The 14,847-nt window shown below is 42.5% G+C and overlaps 1 protein-coding gene across 5 annotated transcripts in view; it reads left to right on the top strand.

Moving 5' to 3' along the window:
- The window catches only part of LOC141903821 (katanin-interacting protein-like), a 382,582-nt gene that overhangs the window by 333,390 nt on the left and 34,345 nt on the right, over window positions 1-14,847 (top strand). For all 5 annotated transcript variants that reach the window (XM_074792155.1, XM_074792154.1, XM_074792152.1 and 2 more), the window contains 3 exons: window positions 6,962-7,146; window positions 14,298-14,356; window positions 14,698-14,808. In XM_074792155.1, the coding sequence (XP_074648256.1) occupies window positions 6,962-7,146; window positions 14,298-14,356; window positions 14,698-14,808 (355 nt within the window). The remainder of the gene's footprint in view (window positions 1-6,961; window positions 7,147-14,297; window positions 14,357-14,697; window positions 14,809-14,847) is intronic.

Below are 14,847 nucleotides of genomic sequence, written 5' to 3'. Positions count from 1 at the left end.
GTTAACTAGCATCCATTCTCCTCGGCCTTTAAGTTTAGTTTTACCTTGCCCAATGAATGTCTAACTCACAACCGGTCAAGTGTCATGAGACATCCAACAACGAAAACCACTCGCCATGAAATGGCTTAAACTGACCACTGTTCAGCCATTACCGACACTGACCAATGGTCAATATTGTCCCTGTCCCATTAGACCACCAGACTAGTGGACCCCCAGATCATTGATATGCTCCCTCCTGTATTGTGTTTGTTTTTCTTCAGGGTTTGCAAAGTTGAAAGCCATGGGTTTCATTTGCTTTAGAATACCAAAAAGGGTTAAAAGTTTGATTTTGAGTGACGTTTTTATACAGCATCAAAAATATACGTGAAAATTCAATGCTTTTGGTGTCAAGCCACCATTGTACAGCCACCATTTCATATTGTGAAAAATATTTTTTTTCAAAATATGAAATAGTTTCCCCCAATACCTACCTCAACCCTTGCATATTTTTGAAATGCATATTTTTGGCCTTTGGCTACAAAATAATTCTTCAAAAAAGATAAAATAGGGCCTACAATATAAAATATTTTCAACAGCAATATATTTAACAGACAGTTGTCATCCTGCCCTTATTCGCAATGCTACCCATTCGACATCCAAGCGCATTCTATTTCCGTCGAGTACTGTACCCATTCCTATGGTTTTTTGCCAATATTTTTTTAAATTTGGATTGATCGCCAATGGTTTTTCTATACGAACCGGCCCTACGGTATTGCATCTAGCCACCGGCGAAATCCACCATCTATTTTCTTGGAATTCTTGTATGTGAACGCGTTGGATTTTTTCGCCAAAAAATCAAAGGGTTTCTATTTTTACCGTAATAATTTAACTAATCTAATCTAATTTAATTTAATTCATTATTGTGACCGATTAATTGAATAATTATGCCGCCCCCTCCTAAGGGTCAACATCGTGGCGGTGAGGGATGTGGGCATTTATTCGGTGCCTGGGATGACCAAGTTTCGTGTGCGTCGTGCAGGCGTAAATCTGGCCAAATCTAAATCGAGGACCTTCCTATTCCGGCTGATAAGGCTCGGAAGCTGAAAGATCGTCGTCGAGTCAATAGTAGGGATTCATCGAATTTAGCCGACATGCCAACCGACGTCTCTAATTCTATTTCTATAGCGGAGCGGTCGCTGATCGTTCTGGCACGGTCGGCTTCCCAACTCCGTTCACCGGGGAGGAATGCTGGTTCACCAGCACCGGTCTCCGGTCAATCACCCGTCGCTGGTCGTTCACCGGTTCAGCCGGTTCGTCCGGTTCAGACTATATTTTCTGCGCGGTAGTCGGGATCGGCCGGCACCGGTTCGGTCGGTAGCGGTCCGGTCCGGTACGGGCACCCATCCGGGTCCGGTTCGGGCACCGATCCGGTCCAGACGTCACCTGGTTCTAAACTTCCAGTTCGTACATCGTCTGATTCTGATCGTCGCTCCGGCGATAGAGCTCGCTCTCCCACTAGATCCAGACGCTGTGAGCGTAATAAACGCGCAAGGTCTCCTCGCAGATCAAGGTTTGATCGCGAGAGGGATTATGATTGTTATTGCGTCGGTCGTTTAGCGAAGAAGGCGATTCTTCTAGTAGGTCTCGATCCCGTTCGAGGGGCCATCACCGAAGTCTGCATGATCGTCCGGATACGGGAAAATTCCTGACTCAGAAGGATATCCATGTATTTGAAGAGAAAATTTTAAACTTGTTATTGTCGTCGCAACAAGTCGCTACAACCTCTACAACAGGTAAGCCTATTCCTGATTGTCTGGTTAGAACACTCAGTTGTTCGGAATTCTGACACTGAGTTCCTGGATGCTGGGGTAGGGTCTGATTTCAATCAGGATCCGGTCCCAGAAGCGGCAATTCCTTATTATTATAATAATAATTTTATTTTTCCATTTTGAATTATAATAATCGTACAAAGTAATACAAATACAAAAATTCAAGATGGAGGGAAACATGAAGAAACCTTCTCGGGTTGTTCCTGCAGCAAGCAATTTTGGGTTGCCCCATACGATGGGGACTTCCCTGGCTCGCAATGTATCTCCGTCCCGTTCAGTTTTATCCAAACCAGCAGGTGACATGCCATTTAGAGCAATGATTAGTGAGTTTTTTGTCAAACACGGGGCAACTCTCGCTAAGCCCATAGCAGCTCCTCTGTTCGGTGAGTCAATGGAAGCTTATGAAATCTGGAAAATATTTTAGTTCAACCGATCCACCTATAGGCGCATTTCGCTCGGCGTATTATGCAACTCCAGGTGCTGTGGATCATAGTCATAGCTGCTTGGATGCTGATTATACTTTGATCAGCCCGGATACTGTTTCAGCACAGTCAGGGTATTCGTTTGCCTAAGTCCGGTTTGGTGGCCATGACGTCAATCCTGGACAAACTTACCAGGGTTGGTTCTTTTCAGGATATGGCACTTAAGGTGTTGACAGGTGAGCTTCGCGAAACTCTCGCCGCCGTCCATGCGGGCTCCGACCCAGAGTCAGTTGCCCTAAAACCGGAGGGAATGTACCGGATTATCCAATCTTTGGCTCGGTCTGTTTAACATGTAATTCCGTTGTCGGTTCGGGGGCTAATCTTGTGTTAGCCTCCCGTCAGTCAGTTATTGACTCCAGTTCCAAATCTACCAGATATGGTGTCCAATTCTTTGTTGAGAGCTCCATTGGGGACGTCTTCACGTCTCTTCTCTGGTTGGTGCGCTCCTGTTTCCGCCGAGCTGAGGAAGGTTCGGGAGTCCAGACCAAGTCCACCGTCCGAACTCCGTGGAAAAAGCGTTCGGGTCCGACGGCGGCGCAAGGTTCAGCACAGACACAAACAGGACCAACTCGAACTTCAAACTCGAAATGATTTCTCGGGACCAGTGGTACATTGTCTGCAGCGGGCAGCTACCCACTGGTCCTACCTTTTTGGAGACAGTTGGCCCTCCCGGGTCTTCTCTCATGGCTACCGTCTCCGTTTCCTAAGGCGACTGCGCCTGACGAGGTCACCTCCCGACATGTGGCCAAAACCAGGTCAGGAGGCCTTAATCTCTCCAGCACTCAAGGAATTGGCCGAGAAGGAAGCGATAGAACCAGTTTGCAACGAAACTTCTCCCGGCTGGTTTTCTCGAATATTCATGGTACCAAAGGCCACAGGGGGTCAACGGACGGTGATAGATCTGTCATCCCTCAATCGGCACCTAGACATTCCAAGGTTCCGGATGACCAAACCCAAGGACGTGATTCAAGGGCTCCGTCCGGGTCAATGGGTGGCTTCATTGGACCTGAAAGATGCTTACTTTCAGGTTCCAATTCACCAAAAATCTCGGCGATTTCTCAGGATTAAGTGGAAAGGCCGCCAGTTCCAATACAGGTCTCTCCCATTTGGCCTCAGTACGGCCTCGTGGGTTTTCACCACATTGGTCAAGTCCGTTCAGAAGGTACTTCAGTCAAGGGGTGTTCGACTGTTCGTTTACCTCGACGACTGGTTAATAGTCGCGAACTCGGCTCAACAATGTCGGGAGGCAATGACCTCAGTCTTGGAGTTAGTCCATCAGCTAGGGTTCCGCGTAAACTGGGAAAAATCTCAGTTGACAGCGGCCCAACACTTCACTTATCTCGGCATGGACTTCGATCTCCGAATCGGCAAAGTCTTTCCGTCTATGGCTCGATTAGCCAAACTTCAAGAAGCTGTAGCGGGAGTGTCCACAACCCCAAAGACAGCTCGTTACTGGTCATGGCTTCTAGGCTCCATCAGCTCCATGGGTCTGGTGCTGCCCTTAGGCCGCCTCAGAAGCAGGCGCTTGCAACAATATTGGAAGGTCTTCTGGTCTCAGTCGAAGGGCAACTGGGAGACCTTTATTCCCGTACCTCCAACTGATCTAAGTCAAGATCTTCATTGGTGGGCGACAACTTAATTGTTTGCTTTTATGTCTCAAGCACCTACCTCGCAGTGGTGGATGAGATATTGGACGGGCGACCTGATTCAACTTTCTGTAATCAATGGCAAATCTATAGTCGCCGCTCTTTTTCTCGACCATGACTACAGGCGTTTTACAGGGTGATGGAGAAGGTATGATTAGGTCATTTTGTTGGATCTCCTGGACGTATCGGCCCCACTCCACGCGGTGGCGCCACCCTGCGGGATTTACGCAAGGCAGCAGATCACAAACACGGCCACTCTCTCAATTTTCAATGATAGAAATCATGTGTGCATTTCAATTATTTCGGCTGTTAGGGTTTTAAGGCACAATATAAGTTGACGATGTGATATGGCGATGTTAATTAATGATAATTCCGCAGTGAAGCTAGTCACGAACGGTGCCGATTGAGTGTACAGCTGCCAAAAACACTGAAATGTGCGTAGTTGCGTAACTATTTGCAGTGAATTGCAGACGAAACATGAAGCCTTAACGGCCGTTTAAAAAAAAATTATACCAATCGCAATTGTAAAATAAAAATGAGATAGAACCTAAGTTAAAATTCTGGCCATTTCTAAAGTGTTATTAATTATTATTACTAATTTTTAGTCAGTGCGGAATGTTTAGTTTTCCAACAAAAATGAGGGGTGGTAGGTAGTCATGCAATTCAAGTCATCATTTATTACACGTTACTTCCGTGTTGTTGTAAATCTCGCGAGTCCTGGACTAAACCCCAATGAACAATGTGATCTGTGTGCTGGCCACAAATGCACACAGATCACACTACACTACCCATTACACACTCCAGTACCCACAGCTTTCATATATCCATCCAAATATTTAGTGGCTTTCTTCCTGGATCATATCATCCTGAATTTGTCTGATAGCCTGAGGGTACCTGTAGGCTCGTAAGATCACGAGCTACAATTTGGTAATTGTCGAAATGATTGATGGCAACAATCGATCAAAGTGTCTTTATCATTTCCCATTCAAGACCTATGCAAAAGTGCTGATTTTGCCGAACTGTTCTCAAGTCGGCCATCTTTATTTCAATTTGGCTGTTGAAAAGGTTAAGGGGGCAAACATACATAACTAACTATGAAGACCATACATAAAAGCATACCGAAAACTTAAAGAAGACAATGAAACTTTTATTTGATTTTAAATAGTAATCATAGAACAGATTAATAGGATTGTCAAACATGTTTAATAAATATGTCCAATCATTATCCGACAGTTGATGAACAGGCTCTAATGAGATATATTTGCAGTTATATCCATGAAACGACTTAAGACACTTTATGCACCTAATTTGAATAAAGATAAGGTCGGTAAAATGGCAATGTGGTTTCTTTGTTATGACCGGAACCAAATCTGACCGCAGTGTGACTGGCTCATGCCGAGTGTTGAGGAATATGACTAAGTCGTTTCTGTCAAGCGAGTGAGTAACGATGCAAACATGGCCCGAATCTGAGGGCATGCGGGCACCAATGTTCTGTACACCTCATATGCCAAAGTTGGTTTATGCAGATCATTTATAGCCTCCTCTGATCCGATGCGGCACATCTGAAAGTTTTTCAAACTATTTATGCTCAAATTCATCAAACTGATTTACATATATTTTCAATCATGGATAGGCACATATTTGAATCAGTTTGAGGATTTTGATTACATAGAATAAACCTACTTGTAAATTTTGGCAGTTAGAAAACACCCTTTCACTAAAGACCTGAAATATAAAAATGCAGTGCGAAGGAAAAGAAATGAGATTCTTTATCCTATCTTACCAAACTTAACACTGTGGTCAATTGCCACTTAATATCACAATCACATTATGTGTGTGTGTGTGCGTGCGTGCGTGCGTGCGTGCGTGCGTGCGTGCGTGCGTGCGTGCGTGCGTGCGTGCGTGCGTGCGTGTGAACGACGTTTCGATCTACCCTAGAGATCATCGTCAGGTGTGAGATATAGGTGAAAAACAGGGGTATATATACAGAGGAGAACAGGTTAATTGAGTAAATTGGTGAGTGAGTAAATAATTAGTGTTTGGCAAGGCATGAAGTAATATACTTAGAAAGAAGGGAATTATGCGGAGAAGAGCCATTATTTAAAATGGTACTGATATCTGAGTGACGAGTAATTAGGCAGACTCAACTATGTGGCGTTTAGTGTAATTGCTGGAAGTATAAATAATTTCGGCTTTATCAAAATTAAAACGATGACCAGTGTTCCAAACGTGATTGGCTACGCCACTTGCCGGTTTTTAAATTCTGGTTTTTAAATTCTTTTAATCTGTAAATAGTGGGATTTTATCTTACATAATGTGATATTACGATACGCAGTATACATCCGTATTATGTCGTTTTTCTTCTCTTTATTTTCATCTGATGTATATTTTTTCCTCTCTTTTCTAGGGCTGCTTTCTTATATAAGCTGACTGTTCCTTCAAAGCAGTCCTTCATTTAATACTATCACATTTTTAGTGTACTTTCTTATTCAATGATCATGTAAAAATTTTACTTGAAAATAAATCATCACCCAGCCAATATATTGCAAATTTAATTCATTGTGATAACGGGTTGAATTTTTGAAGATTTTCAAGGGGAGAGGTCCGGACACCCCCCCTCAGATTTGAGGGCCAATGTAGAGGGCATAATTGATGGGCGTGTGGGGTCGGCTACATTAGAAGAGGTTGCCAAGACAATATTCAGCGACCCACTACAATTTTGAAAAAAATCATTTTTTTTTTCACAATAATCATTTCATCCCTATCTGCGTACCCTCCAGATTTTGGACATAAACCATTAGCAAACGTATATTTTTTTGCCTTATTTGACTACGAAATAATTTGTGGATAACATAAAATGCAACATCAAATTAAACCATTTTGCCCATGGGCAATTTCTTGGTTGTTTTTAGTCAATATTACAGGTTTATTTTATATGTAAAACTACCATATCATATCCATTATATCGGCAATCAACAGTAAACTTAGCTAAGTCAACTTGTTAATAACTTTTCATGTATTTTAGGCAAAATTGATGCGTATCTTCCTGGATGGAAAGGAAGTGTCTCCAAAAGATGGTTTTCTGATACGGAAAGCTCCTGGAAGTTCCTACTTTGACTTTGCTCAAGAAGTTAATTTCAGTCAAAATTGTCAAGCTTCTACTATCACTAGTTATAGGAAGCAGGCAAATGAAAATCAACCTTCCACAAGGTAAGGAATCCAATATGCTATATAAGAAAAACTATTATGGTTCCGGATGCTCTGGTCCACCTTAAGTAATAAGGACGTTGGGTTAAAATCTGCACATTTAATGGATAAAGTGTGGTGGCATGAAGATGAATCTTTTTAATTGGAAGGAAATAGTATTCAAGATGACTGACCAGTGGCCATCTTGATTCCTAAAATATATAAGATGCCCTATAACTTAAATGTATTTCATGGACAGCATTGATGTTTCATATAAAGATGTTAAATGACATTATCTATTATCAAATCTATCATAACATAATTAGAGGGTAACTGACACTTTTTTAAAGATTTTCTACTTTATACACTAAACGATAGAAAATAGTATACAATAAGGCTAGGTGATTTCAAAAGTGGAAAAATCTTTTCAATCTAGTTAGAATTGATTATTTTGATGTTAGCACAACTGTTCAGTGTATACATCGCTTCTGCTGAATGCGTTGTACTGTGTCTATTAATAGAACTACGTCACTAAAGAGACGGCTCGGAAATGATGTCTATAGAAATGAATAGGAAATAAGCTACAAGAGCAATTCAACTTAATTTTATACCTATTTGGCATTTGAATTCAGACAAAATGCCTCTTGATTTTGAAAGTCTACATATCAATGATTATAATCAGCTGTTGGACAGACCACATCTGTTCAAATTAAGCGCAAAAGATAGGATTTGAATAGCAATCCATGGCATTTTCTAGTAGACAGCAAGGAACACGGATGTATAAATCATCGTTTTGGATTATCATTTAGTGATAGTAAATAAGATCATGGTTAGATCTAATATTAAGGATATATTGACTGATGAATCTTAGAGAGAATTAGCCACAGGAATAATTTCAATTCTTTGCTTGAAATACACCTCGTATTTGTAGCGGCTTTTGGTCACGAAGTAAGAATATTTCCTCATCCATCCTATTCTATAACTTAAAGATAATGTTTGTGAAAGATTTGTGATGTAATCTATCAAAACTCTTCCGCAGCGTGAGACTAAAACATTATTCCTTTGCAAATTTGTTGTAAAGGCTGTAGAAATCTATTGAAAGTTTTTGTAGTTTTCAAACTACTTAAATGACTACATATTAAATGAGTATGAATTTATCTATTCTTTAGTGAGATCAAAATCTGTGAGTGTTTATAAGACACTCACTTTATAGTATGCTTGTGGTGCTGAATTATAGGTGAACTATGGAGCAGCAGAACCAGTGCTGAGAGCATAGCATAGTGTACTTTTAATAGCTTTATAGCAGCGGATTGAAATCTGCATCTTCAGTTTGATCGCTTTAACCTATTCCAATAACTCTTTGATTCTTTGAAATATGTTTATGCAACAGACAATAGATCCTTCTACCTCCCTGGCCAGTTTCAAAGCTGTAAAACGATCTGGTATTAAGATATAAAAGAATATACATGCAGTTTCCTCAAAATTCAATGCATTTCTATAGTCGCTATTTCTCAGCTGTCCCCTTAATGACGTTGCAGCATGCACCTGCTGGTTTAGCCGATCAGACCAGAACGTGTAATGATTTGGGGTGTCCTCAGTTTGGTAGGACGAAAGAGGGCCCGAAGATTCCTGTGAACCCACGAAATAACTACACAAAAGATCAGAGCTACTAAACAATACCTCTTTATTCCGGACACTACAAGAAGAAGGAACAATAGATCAAAAGATCCAAGGTGGCGCACCAGTACGGTGCGCCTACAATGATAATAATAGGATGGCTCCGGCCGTCACATCACTCCCCCCTTAAAAACATTGGTTTGATCGGGTCAAACCATTATAAACAAAATACAAAATCCCCTTAAAGCTTATTGTTCATATGCGCAATTCCATTTCACAGTCCTATATACACTTATGTACAAGTAGCAGATTTGGGGACGATTTGTGCCCGCACTAAAATCCAAACCACTTTAGGTAGAAAATAAGTCTGATGCCCCAGCGTAGTCCAGCAGATGGATTTGATGGTCAAGTCGGTTGTCCTGGTTGGTATTTGACGCACACGTGTTGAGCGATTGACCTGAAAAATAAAAGGACAGCCAGCAGAAAATGAAACAAAAACAGCTGAGCTTTAGTTAATTCCCTACAGGGTTGTAGGGGATGTGGTTAGATTATGATTATACCGCCCAATAAGGAAAACTACTTGAAGTACCAAATTGAGTTCAGGCTACTTATAACATGCTCACCGGAGTGAGCGATCGGGAAAAGTTGGGGTGAGACTTTGGCTCGTGAAAACATAGAGTCTGAAACAAGTAGGATTCTGGGGCTACTTTTGGATCTGAACTTGCCTTGAACTCCACACCAATGTTCCTCAATGTCTCGAACATTCCCTCCAGCAGCCTCGACCACGGCTCGGTTTTCTCCAATCGTTGCAGTCATGGGGTCTTCAGCAGCAGACTTCTACTTGGCTCTCAGGGAAAACAGCTTGATCGCAATATTGTAGTGCCTGTAACCTCTGGGCCAGGTTGCACGAAGAAGGCATTGCAATGATCCATGAGTTCCACTGTTTTCAGACGTGCCACATTCTTTCCATAGAGGACTGTCAACCAGATATTTTGCCATCTGGGTGACCAAATCTCTTCGATGTTGTCGAGCTGTAAGACTTCCATTGGACCCTGCACCAAAATTCATGGATAAGTAGTGTACTACTTTAAGTTCTACATTATCAAGAGCAGAGCAGGTAGCGGACGTTTCTAAGATTCTTCTAAGATTTGACCCTTACTGCCAGGCCAGGCCAGGCCACATTAGCTTACAATTAGCAAGAGCCTGGGCATAGTCTTTCTGCCAGATTGGTCCTCGAATGTTCAGTCTCGACTTAAGTTGTCTGGTCGGCTCAGGGCTGTCAACCTCAAAACCTTGGATGGCGTCATCAGTGCGGGAAATGTCATCTACGCACGAGTCATCCGATTTATGTGTGTCTGTTTCACTGTCAGTCATGGACTGTAGGCCTATGATTTCAAGGTCAGCCTGTCCACTAGAAGACAGCTCGTACTCCACCAGCTTATCCTCCCCGAACCACTATCCTCAGAAGAGGCAACATCCTATGCACCCTCACTTTCGTATAGTGCAGTGTTTTTCAACTCTTCCTGAGGCTTTCTCTATTCGTGGTGCAGCTGCACATTTATGCTGGTCTCGGACTCCACATCATATTCACTCACTAGTATTGGAGGGCTTGATTTTGGGTCCAAGATTGGCTCATTCGGTAATGGCTCAGAGGGTTCCACCGGACGCTCATAGTATGGCTTCATGTCATTAAAGTGAACCACTTTAAGTCTCTTCTTGCCATACAGTGAGGACACACGGTAGTTCACCTTTGTTATTGCATGGTCCCAACCACTTCTTTCAAAACTTAGGTGCTTCATCTGGTTTGACGTAGTGATTACAAAGCCACACCTTGTCGTCACCTGTCATGTACCAACATGGTGTTTTCCCTGGAGCCCATTATGTAGTTGGTACAAAACCTGGTTCATCAGGGAGCGAGGGAGTACTACACGGTTTCGCTGGTTCCTGGGACTGGTTTGAGAAACAGTATACCATCTATAAGTCCTAATCTCTCAAACACTGCCACTAGGCTCCTAGCAAGTCGACCGTACTGTTTTGACTCCTGAGCTGTCAGCTTTGCCTGTCCTTTCTCTAGCCTTTGATGTAAAATAGCTATTTCGACCAGACTGTTGAGCCATGACTAGGTATCCCTTGAAATGGAGAGTTGTTGCGTCACACTTCCGATGATTGGATCTTGACTCTTCTTCACATCAGTGGCGCCACATGTAGGACGGTTACCATGCTTGCATTATCATAGGTTTCCATGAAGTTTTCCTGGTCTGTGTTGGATTTCGAAGTCATATCCCGCCAGTCGTTCGTTCCATCGAGCGATTTGGCCTTCTTGTTCCTTAAAATTATGTACCATTTTAAGGCCACATGGTTTGTTCTCAAGAGAAATTCCTTGCCAAGCAGGTAGTGCACGTGTTGAATCATTTCAACTAGTGCCAGCATTTCCCTGCGAGTAGCTCAGTAATTCTTCTCCCCACCTTTTCAAAGAGCGACCAGCATAAGCGATTACCCGCTCAATACCATCCTTATGCGCTTGAGAGAGAACGCCACCTATCGCAAAATCACTTATGTCAAGGATGAAAGAACTTGCCGTCTCGCTGAAATCAGGAAAACTGAGGGTAGACGGGTTCATCAGACTTTGTTTCAAACTGTCAAAGGCCATCTGATGCTCAGTGGTCCAGTTATAAGTGACACCTTTCTTCTTAAGTTGGTACAGTGGCACCACGATATTAGAATACCCTTGATGAACTGTGAGTAGTAACTAATCCGATGAAGCTGCTGAGCTCAGTTACATTACAAGGTTTCGGCATATCCCTGACATGTACACATTTCTGTGGATCTGTCTGGAGTCCAATGGCTTCAACTGCAAGTTTGCAGCGAAACAGGCGAACACTTCCTTTAGACGTCCCAGCTGACTTTCCAGGTGGGGACTGAAAACAATAACATCATCGAGATACAGTAAACATGTTTTCCAAGCAACCTTGTCTAGAACCAGCGACATGAGCCTCGAACATGTGGCAGGATCATTCGTAAGCCCAAATGGCATTACATTCCACTCGAATATTCTTCGCTCCAACATGAAGGCAGTTTTTGGCTTGTCCTCTTCACGTAAAGGCACCTACCAGTAGCCACTCGCCATATCCATTGATGAGAACCACGTAGCACGAGAGAGGGACTCAAGCGTGGCATCAACTCTTGGGAGTGGTCGGGCATCTTTGGTCGTGACATCATTTAGCCACCTATAGCCAACACATAGCCGAAGGCTACCATCCGCTTTCTAAGCCATCACGATGGGGCTTGACCATGCTCCACTCGATTTTCGAATGAGGCCATGTTCTAACGACTGTCGGTGTGGCGGTACCCTACTTGGTGGTTGTTTAATCGGTCGGCTTGAACCGGTGTCAATGGTGCGCTCGCTAACCTGATTACCCTCATGAAGCGTCATTGACTGTCGAATTGATGGAACAGTCGAATCTGTTTGCCTCGATGGATGAGGAGTGGTTCGTCACTGAAATTGGCAACTGTAACTTCGATGTGGTGTGATTGTGGTACCAAAATCTGTCTCGCCGTTAACACTGCTGCACCTTTCACATGGCTAACCATACCTGAGGAGCCCAAGATATATTTGTTTTTTGCCTTAACATAACCAGGGAGAAAGAGCTCTGTGCTAGCGGGAATACAGACATTTTTACGAGCAAAAATCCGGTAACAACTACACGAAGATTGTTTAAGAGGAACACTCGTAGACCCAAGATGTAGCTCTCTCGTCACATATTCTACCTTGCACCCGTATTTGCTGAAGAAGTCACTGCTGAGCAAACAATCCTGGGTTAATTCGTCTGCAATTATCATTGGCAGTTCAAAGAGCATGTCTCCTAATTTTACTTGGAGACAGTGGCTTCTCCCTGGACATTGTATCTTGTCCACTGGCGGTGGCAAGAGAATATGCGACAGGTCTTAGGCTAGAGAGGTCACTACAAGAAGGTCTACTGGCCTTCTGCATGGATCTTTTCAGCATGGTTACTGCTGCACCCGTGTCAAGCAGGACCAAGATTCGATCTGTACAGTTTACCTGTGCTGTGCAGAATAACCCTCCATCCAGTGTGTTAAGTTGTCGAACCTTTTTCGGGGTCCTCAGATTTACCTCGTCACTGACTTTTTGATTGGTATCCTCCATCAAGTTGTTGACTGATGACTTTGCGTCTTTGTGGAACTGTATACTTATCAGGGGCTCTAATTACATTCTTGGGGTCCCCCGCCCCCTCTGGGAACCCTGGTTGGCGTTTCCATGTTGTCTCGGTTGTTGGCAACATGCTCGAGAATAGCGACAGGCTTGCCCACAGTTAAACGCCGGACCTGCGGACACCTGTTTACAGGGTGGTCAGGTACTCTACAGCACCAACATGTGTAGATAACCGGGACTGGGGAGGATTGATGCTGAGTTTCCAAGTCTGAGTCTCCCAGAAATTTCCTAGACCATAGACATAAGTTTGTCCATCTGAATGTTGGGCTAACGCATTGACGCTGACCTCTGAAACTCTCTTCTCCTGATGACGCTCTATTAGTTTTCGTGCGGTGTCGAGTGATCGCGCTTGGCTGACAGCGTCGGCCAGCGTTTTAGGTCGGTGCACGAATAGTTTCTCTCGACTGCCCAGGCTTAGCGATACCGCATTCATAAATGGTCAGGTGCCAGTTCATCCTGTACCTTATATGGGATTTCAGGATATGCATTTTCGTGAGTACGCTAAAAATCCAAGTACGCTGCTACCAATGTAATGATTTCGGGTATCCTCAGTTTGGTAGGACAAAAGAGATTCCTGTGAACCCACGAAATAACTACACAAAAGATCAAAGTTACTAGACAATACCTCTTTATTCCATGACGGACAGTACAAGAAGAAGGAACAATAGATCAAAAGATCCCAGGTGGCGCACCAGTATGGTGCGATTGAAAATGAGTGTATAGGTCAATAGAATACATCATATTTTGAAATAAAAAATAAGTGTCATTTACCCTTTAAGATGGCTGACTGGGCCACCTTCGATTCCAAAAATGTGGATTGTGCCCTATGACCGAATTCAATTCATATCAAGCAATGACATCTTGTATGAATGAATGTATTGTCCAAGGTGACTGACAGTGGCATTGTAAGTTATTTGTACCCTAAGCCAAACTGGGAATTCAATATTTTCAAATAAGAAAGAAAAGACTGATCTTTCCCTCTGCTTGGTTGTGATTAAGACACATAAAACTTGCAGGAAAGGTCATATCCTTTTTTCTAGGTCACTTCTGAATGAGTAAACTTGATTTGCTACATGAACATGATATTCTTCCCTTGTCGGGCAATTTCATTGTCAGACACTTAAGAGGTGGTCTTTTTTGTATATAGTTGATTTAAATTCTATCATCTGTACTGTATATTTGAATTCAGCCAACATTGCTCGTTTCTTACTTCTTACCGTCTGACACCATCTCAGCATATAAAAATACTTAGATTACCACCGGCAATTACATCTATACAGGCATCTTCAAAATAAAGTATGATCTATTACTAGAAGACTATTTTTAGGTTGAATACTATTGTTAAGAAGACAGCTGATTATGACTGCATTCCTGTTCCACGTGGATGTATCCTTTTGTAATCATGTTATATTTTATGTGTCATCATTATTACAGTCTTTTATTCTTCTACGTCATACAGCTACAGACAACAGTCTCTTATTCTTCCATGTCATTACTACCAATTTACACGGATTATATACACAACCGACTGAGTTGTCGAACACTAAAACAAGAAGGACACTACCATCCCTCCTTTTACCGGATTTCGAATGAAGCAACAAAAATATAAATGGTTCATATGTTGCACTGGGAAGTGTACAAAGGGTAGCAGACCAGTTACAATAATTTGAAAATCTGGTTGAAAATTTCAAAAATATAATGTCATATGAATCCTTGATTTTGTTAAGTTATCTATCAATTTCACTTAATTTCTTCATGGGGTGACCCCTACTATATTGGACTAAATGGTTTAGAATTCTTCGATGAACATGGAGAGAAAATCGGAATTGAGAATAAAAGTGAGTACATTGAGAATGGTATTCATCTCAATTCGAATT

This window comes from Tubulanus polymorphus, chromosome 4 (assembly GCF_964204645.1).
Source record: "Tubulanus polymorphus chromosome 4, tnTubPoly1.2, whole genome shotgun sequence".
Lineage (NCBI taxonomy): Eukaryota > Metazoa > Nemertea > Palaeonemertea > Tubulaniformes > Tubulanidae > Tubulanus > Tubulanus polymorphus.
Note: the sequence above shows the minus strand (reverse complement) of the source record. Positions and strands in the feature narration are given on the sequence as shown.